Here is a 22708-nt window from a genome sequence, read left to right as displayed (position 1 = left end):
TGAAAGTTATAGTTATATAAAGTCAAATAACTCAAAAACTATTCGCTAAAATTTCGTTTTTGATACATCAACAATTTCAAAATAGTTATCTACTTAAAAACTTTTATGAAAAATAGTTATTTTCATTTGAAACTAATAAGTTTTTTTAACCACATCAGATATTTCTTAAATTGTGTAAAAAATTCTAAATATTTAAAAATATAATGGTCCTTATTGTATAATTAAATATAACTCCGATACAATCAGAATCTGAATAAGTTCTTTATTAAAAGAAAAACCTGGGTACAGCATGCTTGGTATATGAATATGAGTACCTATAAAATGTTTGTAAGATGTTAGATGTATTTCTTAAATCTCTTGAAATCGTTCATTAAAACCAGAAATATTTAGGACTTTTTATAGTCACAGTAGATTTCAGTACAATGAATAGAAAATTATAAGCTCCACAAAAATATACACAAATTAATCATCAAATGGTTTTGTTTGCAAACATTATTCATTATTTTTACAGGTAAAATGTTCTTATAAAATTCAGCGTTGAAAATATTAAGGCCGTGTTAACCTATACCGATTGTTATTATCTCCCTGTACATTTTTCCCGAAAATTACTGAACATATTGCAATTTTGTCAAAATCAAAATAACAGATTTCTTTTTTAATTTTAATTTATAATCAATAGACGTAGTTTATGAAAGAAATATGTTTTACTTCCTTCAACCCGCTTAAAAGCTAATATACTTATAAACTAATATCATGTACAATAATATACTTATGCCGTATGGCTATTTGACAATACGTTACTATTACGTTGGCGTTAGACACATTAAAAGTTAACCAATTACTTATGAAATAAAAACAAATATTTAATTTTAGTACCATTTATTTTTCCCCTGCTGTCACTATGAAATAATACTATTATATTATGGTTTTATTTATTTGGTAATTTAATAACAAATTTCAGCTACCTTAAATGTACATGACACTAAACCAGTGTTTATTTATAATATGCTATGATAATTTTAACATCGGAAAATCACGTGTATCGTGTTTGAATTTAAATAAATATTGAAGTGAGTGTATTTTTAGTATAAAATAAAAAAATTAAATTTTTAGTCAAATTATTCAAATTACTGTTAAAAAAATAATAATAATAATAATCTCGTCCATTGTCTGTCCGTTCATTGATAATAAATTACACTAAATTATTAGTACTTGAACATACACGATACACCTAACATATTATATTTGGTATTATTTACTGTTGGCCTTTATGTATAATGATAATGATGATATCGAACACGTTCTCTAATTATATTTGGCTGAAATCCCATAACGCCTCTTTGCAAACAAGCTTTTCGAATCGTCTTCCTTGCAATAACCTCTATGAACCACTCGATCTTTATTGTTCATATATATTATTATTGTTATTATCTTTATTACTATATTTATTTATATTATTATTACTATTACTATCATTATTATAATATGGATATGGGCCGATGAAAAGCTATACAAACAATAGGTCGCACGCGTTCATATTATATTATCATCAGTGGCGTAATTGGGAAATTTACACAGCTAGTATTAGCACTTCTGTTGCGCATTGCAAGGATATTTTTTAGATGATACATTTTTTTTTTTTTTTTAAATCGTTTCAATATTATGTAATATGGCAGGTACTTATAAAGATGATTGTTCCTCACACCGCGAAAAATATCGATAAAATAAAAAGAGAGTTAAAAAGTGCCACGGAGACAGATTTGGATGCTTCGTAAATGCGCCTCAGCATGTCTTACGCCACTGATATTCACGTAGGTACATTTCACCTATGGACATTATATGATATAACATGTTATACAAACGTTAAATGTTATACGCGCGTGTGCCTTCGTTGGCATATTAAATAATTTATAAAATACACGCTTATGCCTGGATAACCATGTGGATCCCGCGAACAGTCTTAAAATCATTTTATTAATTTTTTTTAGTTTTTTTTTTTTTTTCAATAAGTTTTAGTGTTCTTTATCTAGCGGCCTTGCAGCTCCCACGCACCTTTCTGCTGCACACCCTACATTCACCGTGCAATACACTAGTGGTGGAACGTTCTCCGACAGTTTTAAACACACGTGTATTACGAGGTTGCCCTGTCATAAATAATATGAATGAGTATAGTAACCCGTAATGTAACCTAACACGGACAATATACGATTAAGCACACTTTTATTTTCAAGCTACACTTTAAATGTTATTAACAATTGAACACGCATAATTTTTTTTCAATATTAAAAACGTCACCAAAATTATTGAAACGAAAATCGTCGGTGACTCGAATATTCAACTAAAACATAATATTATTCTCACACAAATTGAGATGGCAATTTATTTTTTTATTATAAACCACAAAATCGTAATCAATTATATTTTATATTCCCAGTGTTCGATACCTATTCCGTTGATGTGCTTATTATGCTCAGTCGGCACTCAATAGTCAATAATTCACACAATCAATGGCTCAATCAACGTGCTCAATCGTATATACAATAGCACGTTTGTCGGTGGTGCATGATAGTGGGGGAAAGGGCCGCGCGACGAGAAAAAACCGAAAAAAACAAAATTGTATATAATAATATATAAAAGTAATATATTATTATCTAAACATATGCGGACATGCGGTAACTATGGCGCTATATGGCCGCCAACCGGTGATGGCGGCGGTCATTATCACGCGCGGAAGTGCGGTGGCTGTCTGCGGGTGTTCCACTTGCACTTGAGTATTCGCACGTAGGTCATGCGGAACGTAGCGTTGCACAGGGCGTAGCACACCGGGTTGATGGTGCTGTTGATGTAGCACAGGTAGTAGAAAAAGTCCCACATGCCCTGCGGCACCCACTCCTTGTTGCTGTCGCCCTCGTGTCCGCTGCCGTCATCGCCGCCGGTGGCCGCCGTGAACGGCTTCAGCAGCACTAGTATGTTGTACGGCGTCCACGTGATGATGAACGTCAGCAGTATGGCCGACAGAGTTTTGGCCGCCTTCCGCTCGCTCTTCTTCTCCTGGAACTTCTTCTTCTTTTTCTCCTTGGCCTGGAAAGCGGCTCCCTGCGCCCGGGTCAGCTGCTTGGGCTGCACCATTTTCGCCGCGCTCAGCGGCAACCGCATGTCCTGCGACGACGGCCTACGTGACATTGGGCCGCCCGCTCCGTGCCGCCGTGACTCCTCGTAACACCCGTGATATTGCTTCACAGACGGCGCGTCTTGGAGGTCGCTGTCGCCCGGCAACTTAATCACGATCGTGTACACCTGCACATTTTATTATCGAACGTGGCACGAAAAGACCACGCATTCATATTATTATTACTATTATTGCTATTATTTTCACTATTCTTGTTATTTTATTAGTAGGTAGTTGATATTATTGGTATTGCTGTCGTGTTTGAGCTGATATTTTTAAAACTAATAGTATCGATGCGCTCAATGATATTTTTAAAACTACTACGATTTTTCTTCAAGAATATGACATTATATTAACAATAGGTTTATGGTGAGAGGGAGATGATTTTGGAATGAATTTTAATCAAAATAATAATCATAGTCTCATGTCAAAACATTATACGCACCTTTATCGTATAACTTTATACGTGTTTTGACGTTTTTAATGAGGTCATATAATATAATAGAGAAATAAAATATATATTATATGGACAACGGAATTGTGTTAATATCTAAGCGTTCGAGAAAAATTGAAAAAAATTATACTCATGCAGATATCCTCCGCATACTATATATTTATATGTAACTTAAAGAGTCTTTAGTCTATACGATAACAACGATATAATTTAAAAAGGAGGAAAAAAATGTCTATATATTATCGTTCGACGTCTGTCTTACTTGAAAATGCCTTGTAATTCGATTACCGTCATTTCTAAAAATATTAGGAATCTATTTGATATACCCACTCGACCTTCATCTTAAATGTCCATGTGTGTTTACAAATTTGCTTTTCAGATAAAATTATGAATTTCGAACATGGTAGCTATATAAAGAAGTATTACAAAATAAATAATAAAACAAAAACTCATAATGTTATGTTTTGTGATTATATGACATTTCAGATTCATGACGTACAATATCGACGTGTACGCAATGATAATATTTTTGAACTTTGATTTTTCATAAACTTAAAAATACATCGGATGCCGAGTGGCGTCACTTAACGTAGACGGGAAGGTTACTATATATAGTAGATTATTATAATTCAACGTGAAATAGAATTAAAATACATTTTCATACTATTGTATCCTCTTTTAATTAATAGTAATATAGATAAAACAATACTAATACATAAGTAATATATTACATAGTATCATTGGCGCAACTAGGGGGGTGCAAAAGGGTGTTTAGCACCCCCAAGTTCTAATTTAGCACCCCTTGATATTTTAGATCTAACTATTATAATTATAATAAAATAACATCAATTTTATGTTTTTAATAGTATAGCACCCCACGTTTTAGAGGTCTAGTTGCGCCTATGCATAGTATACTATTTCTATCGACAAATATTATTTAATTGATGGCATCGAATTGATTTCGTTGGTAAAATTTATAATATTATGTAAATCCGAGCGTTATTATTTTTTCAACATTTTTTTTTTTATTAATAGCTTTTGGTAATAAACTATAATAGCTCGACAGTTAATACAGATAAAATTATACAAAAAATAAGACTTAATATAAATAAAAACAATAGAAATTGATAACAAGAAAATCGACATTTTTAAATGCAATAAATTCCTGATTTTAAGGTCTTAAATGACAATTATTTTTTATAAATATTTATATAAATAAATATATTATGCTTGTGATTCGTAAAGTTTAGAATAATTGTAGGTAAAATACTAACTTAACTAGCAATTAATAAAAAAAAGTGAGCCGTCACGGGATGTAAAACATCGAAATTATTTTGTATAGAAAATATTCGTTACATTTGACAGGGTGGTACATTAAAGGAAATAAACATGGCATAATCCGAAACAAATTATTTAGATTATCTAAGAAAAATTATTATTATTATAAAGCACATATTAAGATGTTTCACGTATTGCGTGCTTTTTGCGCATGCGTACGTTATGAGCGTCACCAAGCCAACAGCCGGTCTCGCCCGCCGCATTATACATGTTTCACATCAAAAAATATACTAATTGTATTTTTCTTTTGAAATAATAAACTTGATGACAATTTTTTAAATAAAATTGGAATTCAATATAAATTAAGCATATTTTACTTGTAGTACCTATATCAGATATTTATTTTTATATCAAATGCATAATTATAAATATCAATTTACCTATACTATAACCTAACCGTCCTAACCTATACTACCTACATACCTGTTACATTATAAATCAAAGTTAGGTACAGAAGTTTCATGATACTAACAGTTTTGTTGGTATAATTTTAAAAGTAATAAATAATAACAAAAAATATTGTACTAATCTTGTTTGGTATTTTATTTGTACTAGCTGTAATAATATTTTCTTGTTGCATAATATTGTAGAGCTTTCATAGAATTCCTAATAGAAGCTAATCAAAAAAAAAACCAAAAAACATCAAAAACCCAATTTTACAGTAATAAAATATAATAAGGGGTTTTTCGCTTTGTTTTAAATGATTTTCAATGGGTTTTAGAACTTTTAAATAATATGTACTCTATTTAGTATGACAAATTAACGGCGTACTTACCGAGTCGTTTGACAAGGACCGATTGGCCAGCCGGTTATTGTTGTTGACCGCGTGATAAGATTTCATCGGCGTCGGTGTCGTGGGCTGCTGCTGGTGTATAACATTCAGCGACGTCGACCTGGACACAGTCGTACCGTAGCTAATGCCACCGGGCACGTCACTCGGCGTCTGGTCGTCTTCCTCGTCGTACTCGTCGTCGCGGCCTGAGTGCCACCAGTCCACGCACCAATCACGCAGCCACGACCACGTTAGCAGGCGCCTCGCTTTCTAAAACAATATACCGAATTTCTGTTATGGTTGGTTAGCTGGTAAGCCGTATGGGCTAAGGAGTAGGTATTAGGAGTAAGCGGATAATAATCGGACGTTCGGACGGCGTTGTCCCAAAAGCTGTTCAAAAACGCTTAGTGAAAAAGATAAAAAAATAAATATAGTAAATCTGAATAATATATTAATTAAGTAATGTAATTAATATTGTAACTCAAAAGGCCTAAAGATATGTAAAAATAAGTTTAATCATAGGTTAGAAGTAATAATCCTTATATTTACTTAAAATAATATATTATATTATATGTATAATATATTACGGGTGGAATAATAACAAATACTGTGGAGACAAAAATACGTTTAGGGCTTAAAAGATTTTATTATTCTAAACTGAACGCCGTGACATGCAAATTTTAGTCTTTGATAAACAAACCATTTTTTTTTCCTATAAGACCATTCACATATTTTACATGCACTTGCATCAATTTATATCCTCGATAGGATTACTCTTTACCATAAAATATTTACTTAATATCTTATCGAATATAAATAGAATCAAAATTGAAATTCAAATACGGTAATATAAAATCACACTGCTGCATGATTACTTAAAGAAAATAGCCTCATAAATTCACTCATAAAAACCTATTTCTGTGTCAATGCTCAGTAAGCCGCGTTATATAGCTGTTATCGGCCGTTGAATATAATTTATTTTTTCGAACAATATGATAAAATTTCATGTTACAAGTTTACTGTTTATGAAGAACGTTATAAATAAAATACAAATTTATTTATGTTTTCTGACATAACAGGGATTCTCTTACCGAGCAAACGATTATTATTACAGTCCCTGTGGGAATTCGTTAGGTTTCCGTTCCCAGACTAAGCCACCGGGTCGGTCCTGGAGGAATGCACGCGGTCAATACGCGCGCTCTAGGGTTGGACTATATGCTCTGTATATATATAGACTCGCCGTCTCGGGAGTTGCTCGCATTCGACGACTAACAAAAACGAATTATTTCGGGCTGCTCCCGGGAACGACTAATCGGAAGTAAAAACATCCTTTTAACATAAGAATATATGTCTTATAGCTAATTTGATAATCCGTAATTTTATTGTCACTATTAACGCTTTTGAGGTTATTTTTTAATAGGTATATATTCTTTTATCTTATATTTATATATATTATATAAGAATATAATAAGAGACAATCCGATGTCTTGATATTTTTCCTACATTTCCACAAGGGACATTTTATGCGAAATAATTGTTTAAAAATATTATAAAATGTACTAAAAGAAAATATTAATTTTTTAAGAACTTTTTAACTTTTCGTTAAGTACCTATTAAATTTAATACCTACCTAGACGCGTGTACCACTGTACCTAATAGTATTCTGTTAAATATCTTTAATGGAAACATTAGCTTATTTTATTGAAATTAAATTCGTTAGTTTATAAATACCAATGAACACTGAGAGTACGCTTTGCGCAACGAACTGGTCTCATACATTTCCCGTCGATCCAACGAATTCACTTGATTCGATTCAGATCGTATGCGACCCCACGATTCCTCGTGTTGATGATCGCTAAAAAGAGTATTAAAAGATTAGTAACCACTGCTCCATGAAAAAGATTTTTGGTGTTCTTTTCTAAGTTCTCACTTGTGTGGTTTGTTCATGGCTTGCAAATTTGGAAAATCTTTTTGTCTCTTTTTTGTCTCTCTGTATATTCGGAAATACAGAAAACACATGACCGTTACCGGTACGTAAAAGGCGGCAATGGCCGTGCCGAAAGTAATGTACTGATTGGTCAGTATGAACTGTATGTAACATTGAATTTCTGGCACGGTCCGACGACCTTCTATGATCGGCCACAGATAAATCCACGGTGGCCATAAGCCCAGCGAAATAATCCAGGCGGCAGCTAAAAATAAAAAAATCATATTAAGTAGATATAAAAACTGTTATGCGAGTCACGTGCACTTCAAAAGTCACGGTGAACAATACGCCTTAAAGATATTATATATCATTATCGTAGTACATTATGACGAAGTTCTGTATAATATCAAAAAATTTTATGAGAATCCAATTTAACAGTTCGTTTAAATCATATGTATGTTTAAATTAAATCACGACAACACGTCATTGACTAAATATAACTTGCCATCAAACTCTGTCCACTTAATGAAAACATTTTTTTTTTTAAATATTTATTTAATTATATAAATAGGTAAATTACTATAGCTAGATACTTAAACTGAATGATAATTCTTTGATTATTCTTAACTCATTTATCCTCTGTATATATATATAACTACTAGCATACTTCAACACAGCAACAGTTTTTGAATTAGAGTATTAGACAAACAAAAAAATAAAATAAAACGAAAAGCTATTTGTAGCTAATATTTTTAATTTTATACCTGAATATGTTTCACGTCAAATATATTAATTTAAAACCTACGTTTGATTTGCTACTATTGTATAAAACAAATTTTATTGAAAATGCACAACTAAATCATAATTATTTGGTTATATAACATAAAAAAAATCTATTATCAGCATAATACTTTAATATTTTTCAATCAATTAAGTATTTAACTACAACTATACAAGTTACCACGTATATTTTATAAATTCGGGATTTGGGACTTGTAGCAATTTGTTATCAGTAATGTATATAAAAGTAAAGCAGAGTCTATGAGACATATAATCAATATTAGACAAATCGATATATACTTTTTGACAGTTAAATTTTACTTAACATATTTGCATGACTTTGATACCCTAAGTCATACATAACGATTGTTATATTTTTAATGTGTTATATATTCATTAACGAACTTTCAACATTTAAAATATAATTAAAATTTACATTTACTGAATAAAGTTTAAAAATGTTAGAAATCTGTTAGGTCACAAATTTAATGTTTGGTATGGTGCAATAATATTTTTCAAACTTATATAATTTTTTTTTTAAAACTCCTTTTAGAACAACATTATGGGGCTGCAATCTGCAAATATTTCTATTAGTCCATTTTCAAATTATAATTTATAACTGTTTTTCAAATCTTAATCCACTAAAATTGTGCGATGGGACACGTCTACAGATTATTGGTCTAAAAAAGAATTTGATTGAAGCTTTTATCTTATTCCTCGCATACCAATGATACCATCAGATTATTCATTCCAATTCAAGAAAATGCAGTTTTCTGAAAAAGTATGTTTTGCCATGACAATAAACAAATCACAAGGACAAACCTTGAAATTTGCAGGGATCGATATAAGAGAAGATTGATTTTCACATAGCCAGTTGTATGTGGCATGCTCCAGAGTCCAGAGTCAGTATACGCCCACGAGTTTAGTTATTTTGGCACCAACAGGAATTATAGCTAATGTAGTTTATAGAGAAATATTACAATAAAAATCAGCTTAATAAACAATTAATGTAATATGACATATTTTTTTAAACGATCTTATTTAAATTTAATTGAACTAGACAATATTTAATCTTACTAGATAACATTATTTAATTAACAACGACGGGTAATTCAGCTTGTTAAATTATAAACAAATATATTTATTTATATTTTTTATTTATTGTTATTCAGAATATATATTATTTTGAAGCGTTTACAAATCATATAATTTGTAAATATACTTGTGCTTATTTATACGAATTTGGTCCATACAATTACATAATTGGTGGCATATAGAATAAAATGAATATTTGAAAATGTTCTGTGCTTTGTACCCCTAACCGTGATAATAATAATATGATACGTTTCGCTGTTCGCTGTTCGCGACTGCCTATCAAACGCTCTACATTAATCAATATTTAATTGCGACATCTTCATCACGGTCCGTAATCCGATGACTATCTGCATTATAATATATATTATGTACTACCATGTGGAGGATATATTGTCATACAGCAATCTACTCGTTACTCGGCACTGTCAAATCATCTGATACTTGTCCGTATAAGTACCTATGAGTTGTGTATAATACGCGAATTCGACAACACTTGTTGGCAAGGATTAGTGACAACGCCCGTAGTAACCAATACAATACTATTTACAATAAATTTACATTGTTCGTGTGGGACCTACATTATATTATTATCGTATTAAATTACATAGGTACGAATTTTCATTGTATTTCCTGGTTTTACGTGTTTGGCGGTGTATTTGTCTATGTGTATGTACATTATACTATGCAATACATTAATCTTAATATAGTCTTGAACGATAAAATACATATTACACAATTTAATTTACACTTGTCATAAGGTTATTAATTATTATATTAAAATATATCTGTATGACAAGTTTTAAAATACATAACGCGCAGTATGAATATAATGAATAATATAATAATATAATGAATCGGGTGGAAATTCATAACTCTAAATAAAAACTCAAGGTGTATGGAAACATAGATAAAGCCACGAATAATATATATTAATCATCGATACATGATGCTCAACTCTAGATTGTAGGTTTCGAGTGATGTATACATTGAGTAGATCACTGTAATGGATGAGTTGAATTTGAATTCAATAATAAATCTTAAGTCAGCATAATATAATATAATTAAAAATATATATATATATATTATATTTCTATAAAAAAATTATTTTTCCACTAGTGATCCGGTGGATTGAACTAATTTCTGGCAAAAACACATTGTGTAGATTATATTCTACTCATACAATAAATTTCAAGTTCCTACGAATTATATTTAACCCTTGAAATGTCCTTATCAAAAATGTGAATATATGAGAAACTTTGTATTTAATTATGAAGCTATTTTAACCAAAAATAAAATTGTTGTCACGCGGCATTTTCAAAAAAACAAAACAAAAAGAGTAAGCAATTTAAATTTTCTATAAATAACACAAAATAGCTATTATAAAATATATTTTTTAAATTTCAGTGAAGAATATTAGTTTACCAATATTTATTTTTCAATTATAAAAGAAAACAAAATAGATTTTATAGAAAACTGGTTTAGCCTTAAAATTCTATAATTTTTTTTTTTTTTTTTTAAATACATTGAATTTTTTGCTTTCCAAATTCGATACCCTAGCCAAAGAATTAGGTACTTCATGCTGGGGTTTGGGACCTGTCTTCATTTGAATGCTGGCATGCTGTTCAACAGAACTATTCAACCGACACGCAGTGACCACAGTTGCAGATAAACGTCAGCTTACACACGTGCAAAGATTTCATGCGCGTTTCCGGTTACTCGAACTTTATTGGTATCACGACGACGACGCCGATCTGTTTCCGCTGCAATCTAACCTTTATTTTAGGTTTTTTGAATGACTGCCTTGCATTAGCAGTGACGCCTTGGCAGCCAGCGAATCTTCTTTGAGAGCGGACTCCTTGGTTTTATATAATTTTTTACTTGTATGACCATGGGCACACTTTGTCAATTTAATTTTTTTTTTTTTTTTGACCATATTATAAACAGAATACAATGAAGATTTTTTTTACGTTATTTCAGATTAATACTGGATTTGTTGCAGCAAATGATGGTTGCATACTACTTATACATACTCCATTAATCCACAACAACTTAAATGATTTTTGTTTTTCATTAATCTGTTTTAACTTAAAAATATTTAATCACTCTTATATTTCCATCGTGTCTTTAAAAATATTTTTTCGATATACACTGTAATCTATAAACTGTAAATGGATTTAATTTTGAAACCTTACAACATTTCGAGTAGAAACTTCAAAAATATAAAATTTGATTTTTCCTTGTAGTGTCGTAATCATATACATATTAGAGCTCCATTGATTCATAGACACGACGCAATCGTGCACTTATAATTACATAATTGAACGGATTTTTTTTAAATTTTACTCCATGCAACTTTGTTGTATGTCGTATGTGATAGGTACAATCACGTACCACGTGTTTTAAGTATATCGAATGGTATATATGTATATATGCGTATATGTTTATGAACGTACTCATTAACATAATTTTTTTCGAAGTTTGATTTACAATCAGTTGCTCAGAGAGTCTGAAATAAATTGAATAATGGAATAACTTACTGATAATCAATATTCTAAATAAGATTTATATTGTAAACTTGATTTGTGTTAACAAAACTTTATAATTATACTAAAGTATCTGTGATCAGTATTTTATAAATACAATTCTATTTTAGTATCTTGAAGGGGAATATTGGAGAAATTTCACAACAATACAACTATTTAAATAATAGAAAACATATTTACAAGCTTTTCATTCCGTAATACGCAATTCAAAAGATTATAATTTATAGAATATCCAATATAGTATTATATATTTAAAGTCAAAATAGAAATACTTCTGTTTTTATCCTTATCAGGTACTTCTTCTTAGTGATGACTCAAAAATATTTTATACTATTTCGGAAATCGAAGATTTTCTTGTTCTTCAAGAAATTTTAGATTATTTTAAGAATTTGTGCAGTAATAATGTCAGATAATCTCTCAATCTCCGTCAACGAAGAATAATGTGGAATTATTCCTTTTCTATCGCCCATCGAACACGTGTGGCGTTGAAGTAAGATTATAGTCCAAATAGATTACTACTGGACCACGTATACCAAATGGCTTACGGCTTATATATATGATTTATCCTGATCCACGTGTTTTTTTTCAGTACGCCCTATTAGAATGTTGTGAATCTACTATAGGGAAAAGGTGTAAGAGTTTTAGAAGATGCAGTAAGTCTGGGTAAGTTTTAAATGGGAACTGCCAAGTATTCCATATGGATAAGTCACGCAATAATTTAAAAACACTCAGTATTCTGGTTATGTTTTATTTTTCTCTCTGTGAATAATCTTTGTTATTTTTTTGTATATTATATACATATTCACATAATTTATAACTAAAAAACATTCAGCGTTTATAATAATTTTCTTATAAATTATCAATTGTCTTCAATGTTTATTTAATCTTCTCTCTATTTATAATAAAAATATATTAAAATTATATAAATATTATATATTAACGACTTATATTATTGGTTCAAATAATATTGTAGGTAATAAAATAATACAGTTAGTTGTGTATTTTTTATTCCAAATAAAAACACTAATTCTTGGAAATGTATTAGGTACAATGTACATTTATGGAATATATTATAATAGTTTTTAGCAAATTGGATTTTGAACTACGAGTGCACACAGTGCAGTATATATACTAAATTTTATTGAAGTTGGAACTAATATTTGTTTTGTGTTTTGTAAATTCAAAAACTTTTTATGCAATAACTAACACAAGTCATACTTAATAATGTAAAGAGTATCTGCACCTAGATAGAACTACATCATGTTAGAACTAGGGATGGTTGGCGTAGTGGGTAGCAAACTAGCAAACCTTATTTGGCTCATTTAATATTTACATAATAAATACCACATAGGTATTATTAGAGATGTTGAATCTAGTAAGCGATTCGTTATGCAGGTATGTCCTGCGCTTTATATATACACGCGAGTACCTATTATATTATATTATTATTTATTATCATTATACTTATACACAAAGACATAGTAATATTTTAATTAGTTTTATATTCAACTTTATTTTAAAGGAAATATATTATCAGTCGCGTATGTGGAATTCGTATTTATGGTAGAGAAATGTTAGCAAAATGCAAAAATATATTCAAACGAAATTGTTAAACAATATTCTTACTAAAAATTAAATATACAATTTCATTGTAGAAATAATTTCAATGTATATTTTATTATGTAAGTTAACCACTGTTCACAACGCATGATGAAAAAGGTGTAATATAATTGTTCATTTAACGATTTTCAGTGTTTTACTATTCAAACCCTAGACTAAAAATATATAGTACAGCCGTCTACAACTTATACCGTTGATATATTATCGTGATCGTGTATCAATCACAAAACGTTTGTTAAAAACGATGACTTATCATACGCGTATACTTACATATGAACAGCAACGCTTTGCCTTTGGTCCGCTTGGCCCTGTACGTCAGCGGTCTGGTGACGGACAGGTACCTATCGAAGCTGATCAGCAGCAGGTTGAGCACGGAAGCGTTGCTGGCCAGGTAGTCGAGCGCCAGCCAACCGTCGCACACGTGACGACCGAACGGCCAGTAGCCGAGTATGGTGTACACGGTGAACAGCGGCATGGATATGAGCCCGATGAAAAAGTCGGCCATCGCCAAGCTAAACAAGAAGTAGTTGCTGATGTTCTGCAGCTGCTTGTCGATCTTGAACGACACCATGACCATTATGTTGCCGGACACGGTGACGAAGCTGAGCATGCCGGACACGAGCGCGATGAACACCGTCTGGGACAGCGTGAACCTGGGCTGCAGCGATCCGCCGTCGGGTTGCCCGGCGGCGGCGGTGGTGCCGTTCGAAACAACGGCTGCGGCCGCCGACGCCACTGTTGTCCACGCATGGGTGCCCGCCGCCTCGAGTGACGACGATGACGTCGACGCGGTGTACAGTGCAGACAACGCCGCCCGAGCCGCGAGCGCGTTCATTACGCGGCCATTCTCGTCTCCATGGTGTCTCCACAGCGGGCTAGGCACTAGCTGCAGTGGCCGTTGCCGTCCATACTACCGCCGCTGCCATCGCCACCACTTCCGCCGCCACTGTCGACGCCGCAACCACCACCGCCGCCGTCGTCGTCGCAGCAGTAGTCGTATTCACCACCAACACCTCCTCCGACGCCGCCGCCGCCGTCACTGCCTCCTCCTCCGCCACCGCTACGTGTTTTTTTTTCTATCGAAAACAAATTAAGACAGAATAATAATATATTACTATTGTTATGGTCGATTCAATTTTTATATTATAATTTAGGACTAGGTTGACCGGTAGGTACCCATAGAAGATTTTGTACCTCCGAAATAGCTTTTCAAGTATCTCAAGTACTATACTTATACTGTTGCAAGTATACTGTTATAACGCAACAATCAACAAGTTCAAATGTTCAGTTTTAATTTCGGATTTTAACAAACGAATGTTTACCTTATGTTCATGCATGTATTTTCTAATTCGTTTTTTGCCTTTTGACCAGTATTGACATATTATATAAGCATATGTTTTTAAAATTTGTAACATAACCAAAGAGCGCAATTACGTACCTATAATATACATTATACATTTAACTGCCAATGTTATTATTTTTAATTTTGTAACATTTTACATTATAGACCAACTTTTATTGTAAAGTTTATTTTTGTATACCTTACTTAGGACGTGTTTGTAACTACATCATCCCTAAAAATTAAGGTGATGAGAGTGAAAAGTGAATATGGTACTTACTTGGTTGTTCTGAAATGAAATATTTTTCAATCCTATAATCGACTCTCTAAGTAACACCTGTATATTCTTAAAGCACTCCTCAGAAGGATTAAATATAAAAAGGTACTGTTTATGCTCCATTAAAATCAGATTTTAAATAACAAATTCAATGGACCATAAGGAAATATAGGTACCCCTTTTTGTTAGAGTTAAATGTAAAATATGTCCTCATATTATTCGGCGGAACGAATAACATTAATTTCCGCGAGAACGCATGTAATCAACTGACAGATGAACTAACGAATATTACAAAACAGATTTAAACATTGCATCAAAATTATTTTAGAATATATTACATTATTACTGCTTTGTAGACGAAAATCTTCAAAGTTATAAAAAAAACAATATTAGAAGAATACAATAATTTCACGAGATTTTCATATTCTTTTAAAATAATTTTCGTTGTCAGTGTACACTGTACAACATTAAATATATGCTTTAAACTAAACTATAGTCCCATGTCATCGTAATTTTTTTTGTATGTACGTTCATGAAATGTAAATATTATCTAATTTAATTACCGCGCATTCAGCATCTCCGGTTGAATACAAGTGATTTATAAATGATATCTATCAGCCTATCGGTATACAAATTAGTTTAATCTTAATTAGTTAAGCACAACGAAATTTAGCGAGATTATTTGTATTATAGGTTTAATTAATTTTTAGTGCAATCATCTCTTTATTATAATAATTTGAAAGTACCTATATCAAAGATTATTAGACTTAAAAAGCTCACGTTCAGAAATTATTATATCAACATAACTGTATCTTTTTAACTTGATTTTACTTTTTATTTTTTTAATATTTAGTCTTTTGAGATAGGGACCATATAGGTAGTCGGCTTTGTGCCGAACGTTATGAATAAAAACCTTTTACGCCCTAATGTTGTTATTTTGTAAACGCTTGTAATGCATATAAATGTATACAAATACATATACTTATACGTATGAAGTAAAATCCATGACATAAATCCAAGAAGTAACTCTCCATCTCTATCTCTCACACAAACATCCCATTCTACCGTCACTCATATAGACCGAGGTTGAATCACAGAAATTGAAATATTTTGAAATTTAACTGATTGATGATCATAAATCCAATAAAAAATGGCTTGACTTCGATTTAATAACGAATAATAATTGTTAATATTATACGCAGGTACACGTTAATATTGTAATATTTAACTAGTTATAATTTATTATTAAACCATATCATTTTTAATAAATGTATTATTATACTATTTAGAATGATATATTATACGTGTGCGCCAGCAGTTGAAGGATAGGAAAGGTAGCGTGTTATTATATGTCATGTATGTTGTTAAAACTCCCTCCGCTCGGTGACGATCAATTTACCATCGTGAAAACGTTATAAAAATAATAATCATATCATAAATAGTAATAAATTATAATATACAAATAAACAGGCCAATTTGTAAACATAATAATCATTTTCTCAGATATTTTTTGTGGTTTTTAGTTTGAAAAAATGTATAGGCAGTATGAGATTTAAATACAATCGCTATAACTATTATCACTCAATAAAAAATGACAGTGAAAATTTCTATTTAAAAAATATATATTATATTTTTATAAATTAATTTAATCTGTAGTATATAGCTATAATCTATTTACCGATGTGCAATAGACACCTGAGTTGATATTATATAAATAATTAATAAATTACATAATACGTTACTTTTAACACACGTTCAAGATTATCCAGAACAGATTATAGTGTTTTGTATAGAACCACATTATGAATAAAGGTTTAAGAGATTATTTTTCAAGATTTTTTTTTATGATACCACTAATTTATTTAGGTATACGTGCGCTAGAGTTAATCGTTTAACGTTTAATGCCGGTGGTATAATAAGAAATACACTAAACCTAAAGAAATTCTCAAATTTCGAGAGATTTAGAGTCATGTACATTTCTAGCGATATTTTATTATTAACTGGTCTATATACCTGACCATGTATGTGTACTCGCGTATGCATAGTAGGTATAGGTTAAATAAGTACTTTCGAAAATTTACTACTTTAAAGTTTAAGGTAATAAGGTGATGGGATTAATTTAACCATCTCAATATGTTTATCACACATTTACAGTTCACACTATGTATACTATATCTATGCATACGTCAAAATCTTCGTTAGACAGACAATGCACAGATGTACAGCTATAGCCACGACAATTATACGAGTATTATGTAAATTACATACAATATGCATAACGATTAAGTTTGTATCATTTAGTATTTAATGAGTTAATTTTAACTTTATTATGATATAACTTAATAACACGTATTTACACCAAATATAACACTGCAAAGTATTCCATCGTAACATAGGTACAGACTACGACATTTATTACTATACTCGATATTATTAATAATATCGTCGTTGTGACGTATATTACATATACATAACATACGTCATACAATAACATACATGACATACCTAACTGTAAATTCGTGGTAGGTACATACATCGAATCTAAATCTAACCAACCGCTTTTAAGGTTTGGAATGTTCAGAAATACAACTAATAATCAGATACCACTACACCAGGACTTGTGACTATACAATAATAATATATTCTATTCATATTTACTAATGTAAATACCAAGCAAGTCTGTGGTTTAATAATTATTTTGCAAACATTTTAATAAGAACACCATTAAAACTATAGAGTACAAGGTAGGTACTTACTTTTACACATTGCCAGGTTACCTGTTCTAACTAATCACTAGGGCCTGAATTTAAAATCATACAAATATGCTTCAAAAAATATCTAAAAATATCTTTAAAACATGACCTTAAAAATCCCACCTATATGTTTTTTTTTTTTTTATACAAATCGGTATTTTAATTTGGAGTTTATAAATAAAATATAATCATTATTTATTGCTTTATTTAAAAAAAAAAAAAAAAAAAAAAAAAAAAAAACAGAAAATTGGAAAAATTGATTTGATACTTTTCTATGTTGTTGATACGCATATATTTTGGGGCAATATTATTTATTCTAAGCATAAGTACCTACCAAAATATAAATAAATAAATAAATACGTCAAATTTGTATAGTTTATTTATAATATAGTGTATAATATACTATATGTTAACCAAAAAAATGCCGTAGTAGTGCTAAAAATGCTCTAAAACTTAAAAAAACGCTGAAATATGCGAAAAAATTATTACATGAAACGAATTATGTGCTTGGAAAGCTTTGTCTAAGATCAAGCAAAAATATATGCACTTTGCATTAAAATCTGGGCCCTACTAATCACTAATATCTGATATCTAATTGTATTGTATAGTTATTATAAATTTATACAAACGTGTTCAATTATTTAAATGCCAAAATATAGTAATATATGACATATATATATATAGTAACATTATAATATTTATTTAATAGCCTGCGAGGTTAAACCAACTGAATATATTTTGTATTAATAAATACATTCTATTTGAAAAACCATCGATCATTTTTACAAACATAAACATAATCTAGTGATGTCTATTCGATTGAAAAAAGAGTGAAAAATGAATACTACCGATTTATGTATCTATATTCTATAGTAATACTCGTATACTAATATGCACCTAACTATAAGGCTACAACATATAATTCAGCCATGATATTATTCATAAAACAACTTATAAATTTGAAGCCGTATTGTTATTGTTAATGCACAATTCTAAAATTGGATTACATGAACAATTTCTAAATTTAATATAATTATAGTGAGGTAATGGTTCGTTTAGAGAACCTTTTAAATACATATTTTATGTGACTTAGCAATAGAATATTTACAAAGAACTAATAATCAAATGTAACTTAAAAAACTATACACATTACTGTCATTGGTAGTATTAATGATTTTAGTATGTGTATAGTTGTATATTGTAATAAACTTACAACTAATAAAAACAATTAATTTATCAAATAATACGTATAACTTAAAATACCATTAATGTTTTTGAAAATATTTTTTTATATATCTTTTGAGTCACTATAAAACAACACTTTTGGGAAAAAATTTAATATTTTTTAAATTATTTATACTTGACATTTTTTATGTTTTTACTTTTTGAATGAAAGCATACATTTTTAATTTCAAATTCTCAAACAAAATGTTTTTCATAATATTTTGTATAAAAATAATTTTAAATGAGTAATTAATTAGTCATAAACTTATATAATGTATAAGTATTCAAAGTTTTGATTAACCATTTACCCTCTACTCTACTTATCTAAACTTTAAATATTTACCTTATTCTAATTAACTATTATAATTGTCTGAAATTTGATTTTTATACAACGATATATTCCGAATAATATTCTGTTTAAAAATATAAAATTTAAAATGCATGTTATCGTGTATAAAAGTAAGAACTTAAAAGATGGTAACGATATAAGATAGGAAACATTTTGTTTTAGGACGATATAAAAATAATGTAATGTATGTAAAAAAACATATTAACAATACTGAATGCTCTTCAATAAAAAAAAACCACAAAAATATATATATTTTTAGAGAAATAACAAAAATAATTGAATTTTTTAATCACAGATAAAGAAGTGGAGTAATAATAAATACATACATATTTCAATTTGTTGAAGGAAAGTGAAATGATATGGAAATGGAGGAAGGAAGAGAAAACTTGTATTGACGTGTAAATGAGCTGTAGGTGGATTACTGAGGAAATGAAAACAAGACGGAACCATTAACAGAATACCACTACCTCCGTTTTAAGTTTAATAATTTCAATAACTGGAAAATATAAAATTAAATAATATCATCGGTGTTTATACGTTTATTTGTGAAATTATGTGAAAATTAAAGAGCAAAGAAATTTTTTTTATTCATTTAGTGTTAAAAACAATTATTCAGCTTATACATATAATTATATAAATTGTATTATAACATTATATAATATAAAATATGTTAAAGCAGTACTAATTTTTAAAAATCATTATCATATTATTATTTATATCACAAGGAAAAATCTAGCTATATTACGTAGTAGGTACCTAGTTACTTTATATTTGTATAATATTATGTATTATAAAGACCATTAAAATAATAGGTAGGTAGGTACGTCTTATAACTTTATACTTTTGATTATTATAAAATATGCATGCACTATTATTTTAATTGGGTATTTGGCCTATGTGTATTGTATATTATATATTTTTATATTAATATTTGATTATTTTATAGTACCAATAAGACTAAAAACGACCAACATATTTTAATAATATAATAATATATTTAAGTAAAATATGAAGATCAGAAGATAACCAATAATTATTTACTTAATTGACTTTTATTACATTTAAAAAAAAAACAGATTTAACACGTCATTTACCACATTGTAAGGTGCATAAATAGATTATCCAATTAAAAATAAATTGTTTAAAATTTGCTATAAGCCTGTCTATAAGGTATCTACCAAAATTATAATCAATAATAATATTAGTACAGGTATCATTTTACTGTACTATATTTGTAGGTATATTACCAACCTATATCTTTTTTTTCCGTTCAAACAACGGGAACGGGTGGGAAATGTTTAGCACAATACTACCACCCGGTCCCGTATCGTTTATTCACTACCAACCTATATCTATTAAACAATGTATTGTCTAAATATAAAAACTGTTTATTTCTCTTCTAAACATTACTAACCAAAATAAAACTTTAGGAAAAACTTCACTCTTCAGAAAAAGTGAGAAAGTAAACAATCAACTTTCTAATAATTATACTGAATTAACTGATGAAAGAAATTAAATTAGTTAGGTTTAGAGGTTGTAAAATATTAATATTGGATAAATAATAATTAATGCTACAATTTAACCCAGAAATGCTGCATGCGTGTTCTAATCAACATGATGACAAATAAAAATTAAGCCACTTAAAACAATAAACTGTTAATCGATTAATATTTCTATAGAAAACATTACATACCTAGGTAATGATTTTAATATTATAAATCTATTAAGTTCAATAAATATTTTATTTTTAGATAAATAAAAGTGAGAAGTATACATATAAAGTGTAAGAAATATTTTGAAAATTTTATAACCACATTTTTTTACTATTATTAAATTTAATAAAGCAAATATTACTGTAGGTATTTTACGTGATCCTGTATTTTCAAAAAAAGGTAGTAAGGAAAAGTGTAAAAACATTTATCAATAAGATTGTTGTTACAAAAATGTAAAATAAGAATTTAATTTAAAAGCAGCTTTATTTTGTTTTTTTTTCTTATTAAATAATTTTCTCAATGCAATTTCACTTTGTACTAGTAAAGTAGTAACTATGTTACCCCGCGAGGGTTGTCTTGGAATACGCTTCAGCCGTTTACTTTTCCATTATGCGTATATATTTTACTCCGGCGGCATCTCTTTATATCAATTTATATTCACGAAAAAAAGCAACCAAATTCAAAATACTCGATAAGATACATGTAGAAAACGAATAATATATATTTTAATATAGAAATAATACTTTTTAATTCAAATTATTTTTAAATAGAGTATTTATCACTTTCAACATTTTTTTTTTTGTTTTGAGATAATTTTAGTTTACGTTACCATTGAATTATTCCAATGCTAAATTTAAAATTTATAAAAAATATATACATACAAAGTAACCGCACATAAATTCAAATTAAATTGAAATAACACTTAGAAGAAACTAGAAGATGGGAATTAAAATACATGAACAGAGCATAATAAAATTGTAAAATAGAGTTTTTCGTCAGTTCTTAAATAGGTGCATTTTCTCAAAATTTTATTCTTTGACTCGAAATTAAAAGATTAAAATATTTATTATTATTTTACAGAGTAAAAATAACAGTTTTAAATTTTACACATAATCATAAAATTAATTAAAACATTTTGAGATTCATCGCATACGTTGGTAATCTGCGGTACATTAATAATTTATAAATAAACGCGTTATAAGTGGTTTGACTATAATGTATTATATTTATGCAACTACGTACGCATAGTAAATACTAAATAATGTATTATCATACAGCGTTGAACGAAATTCATTGATTACTTATCTTACGTTTACAATATACCTTTGTCGTTAATTTATCATTTTTGATGGTATAGGTACTATTATAGGTACCAAGAGATCAGTCATGTAGTAATGCACATACACTGATCATGATGATGTGCTTACTTAATACCTCCGTTTTACTGTTTTGTTGTTGGAATATGTATAAAAATAAGTAATAACGTGTCGATAATATTAAATAATTTGACTTAACATACAAGTATACAACCGAGCTATTTCAATAGTGTACAAATCCAGTTCATGACAACATATT

The 22708-nt window shown here is 29.4% G+C and overlaps 1 protein-coding gene across 2 annotated transcripts in view; it reads right to left on the bottom strand.

Moving 5' to 3' along the window:
* Positions 1-462: 462 nt before the first annotated feature.
* The window catches only part of mAChR-A (muscarinic Acetylcholine Receptor, A-type), a 36335-nt gene continuing 14089 nt past the window's right edge, over positions 463-22708 (bottom strand). For both annotated transcript variants that reach the window (XM_089226011.1, XM_015510892.2), the window contains 5 exons: positions 13969-14774; positions 7664-7925; positions 7465-7588; positions 5737-6003; positions 463-3297 (listed from right to left, as the gene is read on the bottom strand). In XM_089226011.1, coding sequence (XP_089082137.1) covers positions 2722-3297; positions 5737-6003; positions 7465-7588; positions 7664-7925; positions 13969-14533 — 1794 coding nt within the window. In that variant the 5' untranslated portion in view covers positions 14534-14774 and the 3' untranslated portion in view covers positions 463-2721. The remainder of the gene's footprint in view (positions 3298-5736; positions 6004-7464; positions 7589-7663; positions 7926-13968; positions 14775-22708) is intronic.

Source organism: Diuraphis noxia, unplaced genomic scaffold (genome assembly GCF_037042655.1).
Source record: "Diuraphis noxia isolate RWA-SAM2 unplaced genomic scaffold, SU_Dnox_SAM2 contig0004, whole genome shotgun sequence".
In the NCBI taxonomy this organism is placed as follows: domain Eukaryota; kingdom Metazoa; phylum Arthropoda; class Insecta; order Hemiptera; family Aphididae; genus Diuraphis; species Diuraphis noxia.
This window is presented reverse-complemented; position numbering and strand designations above follow the sequence as displayed.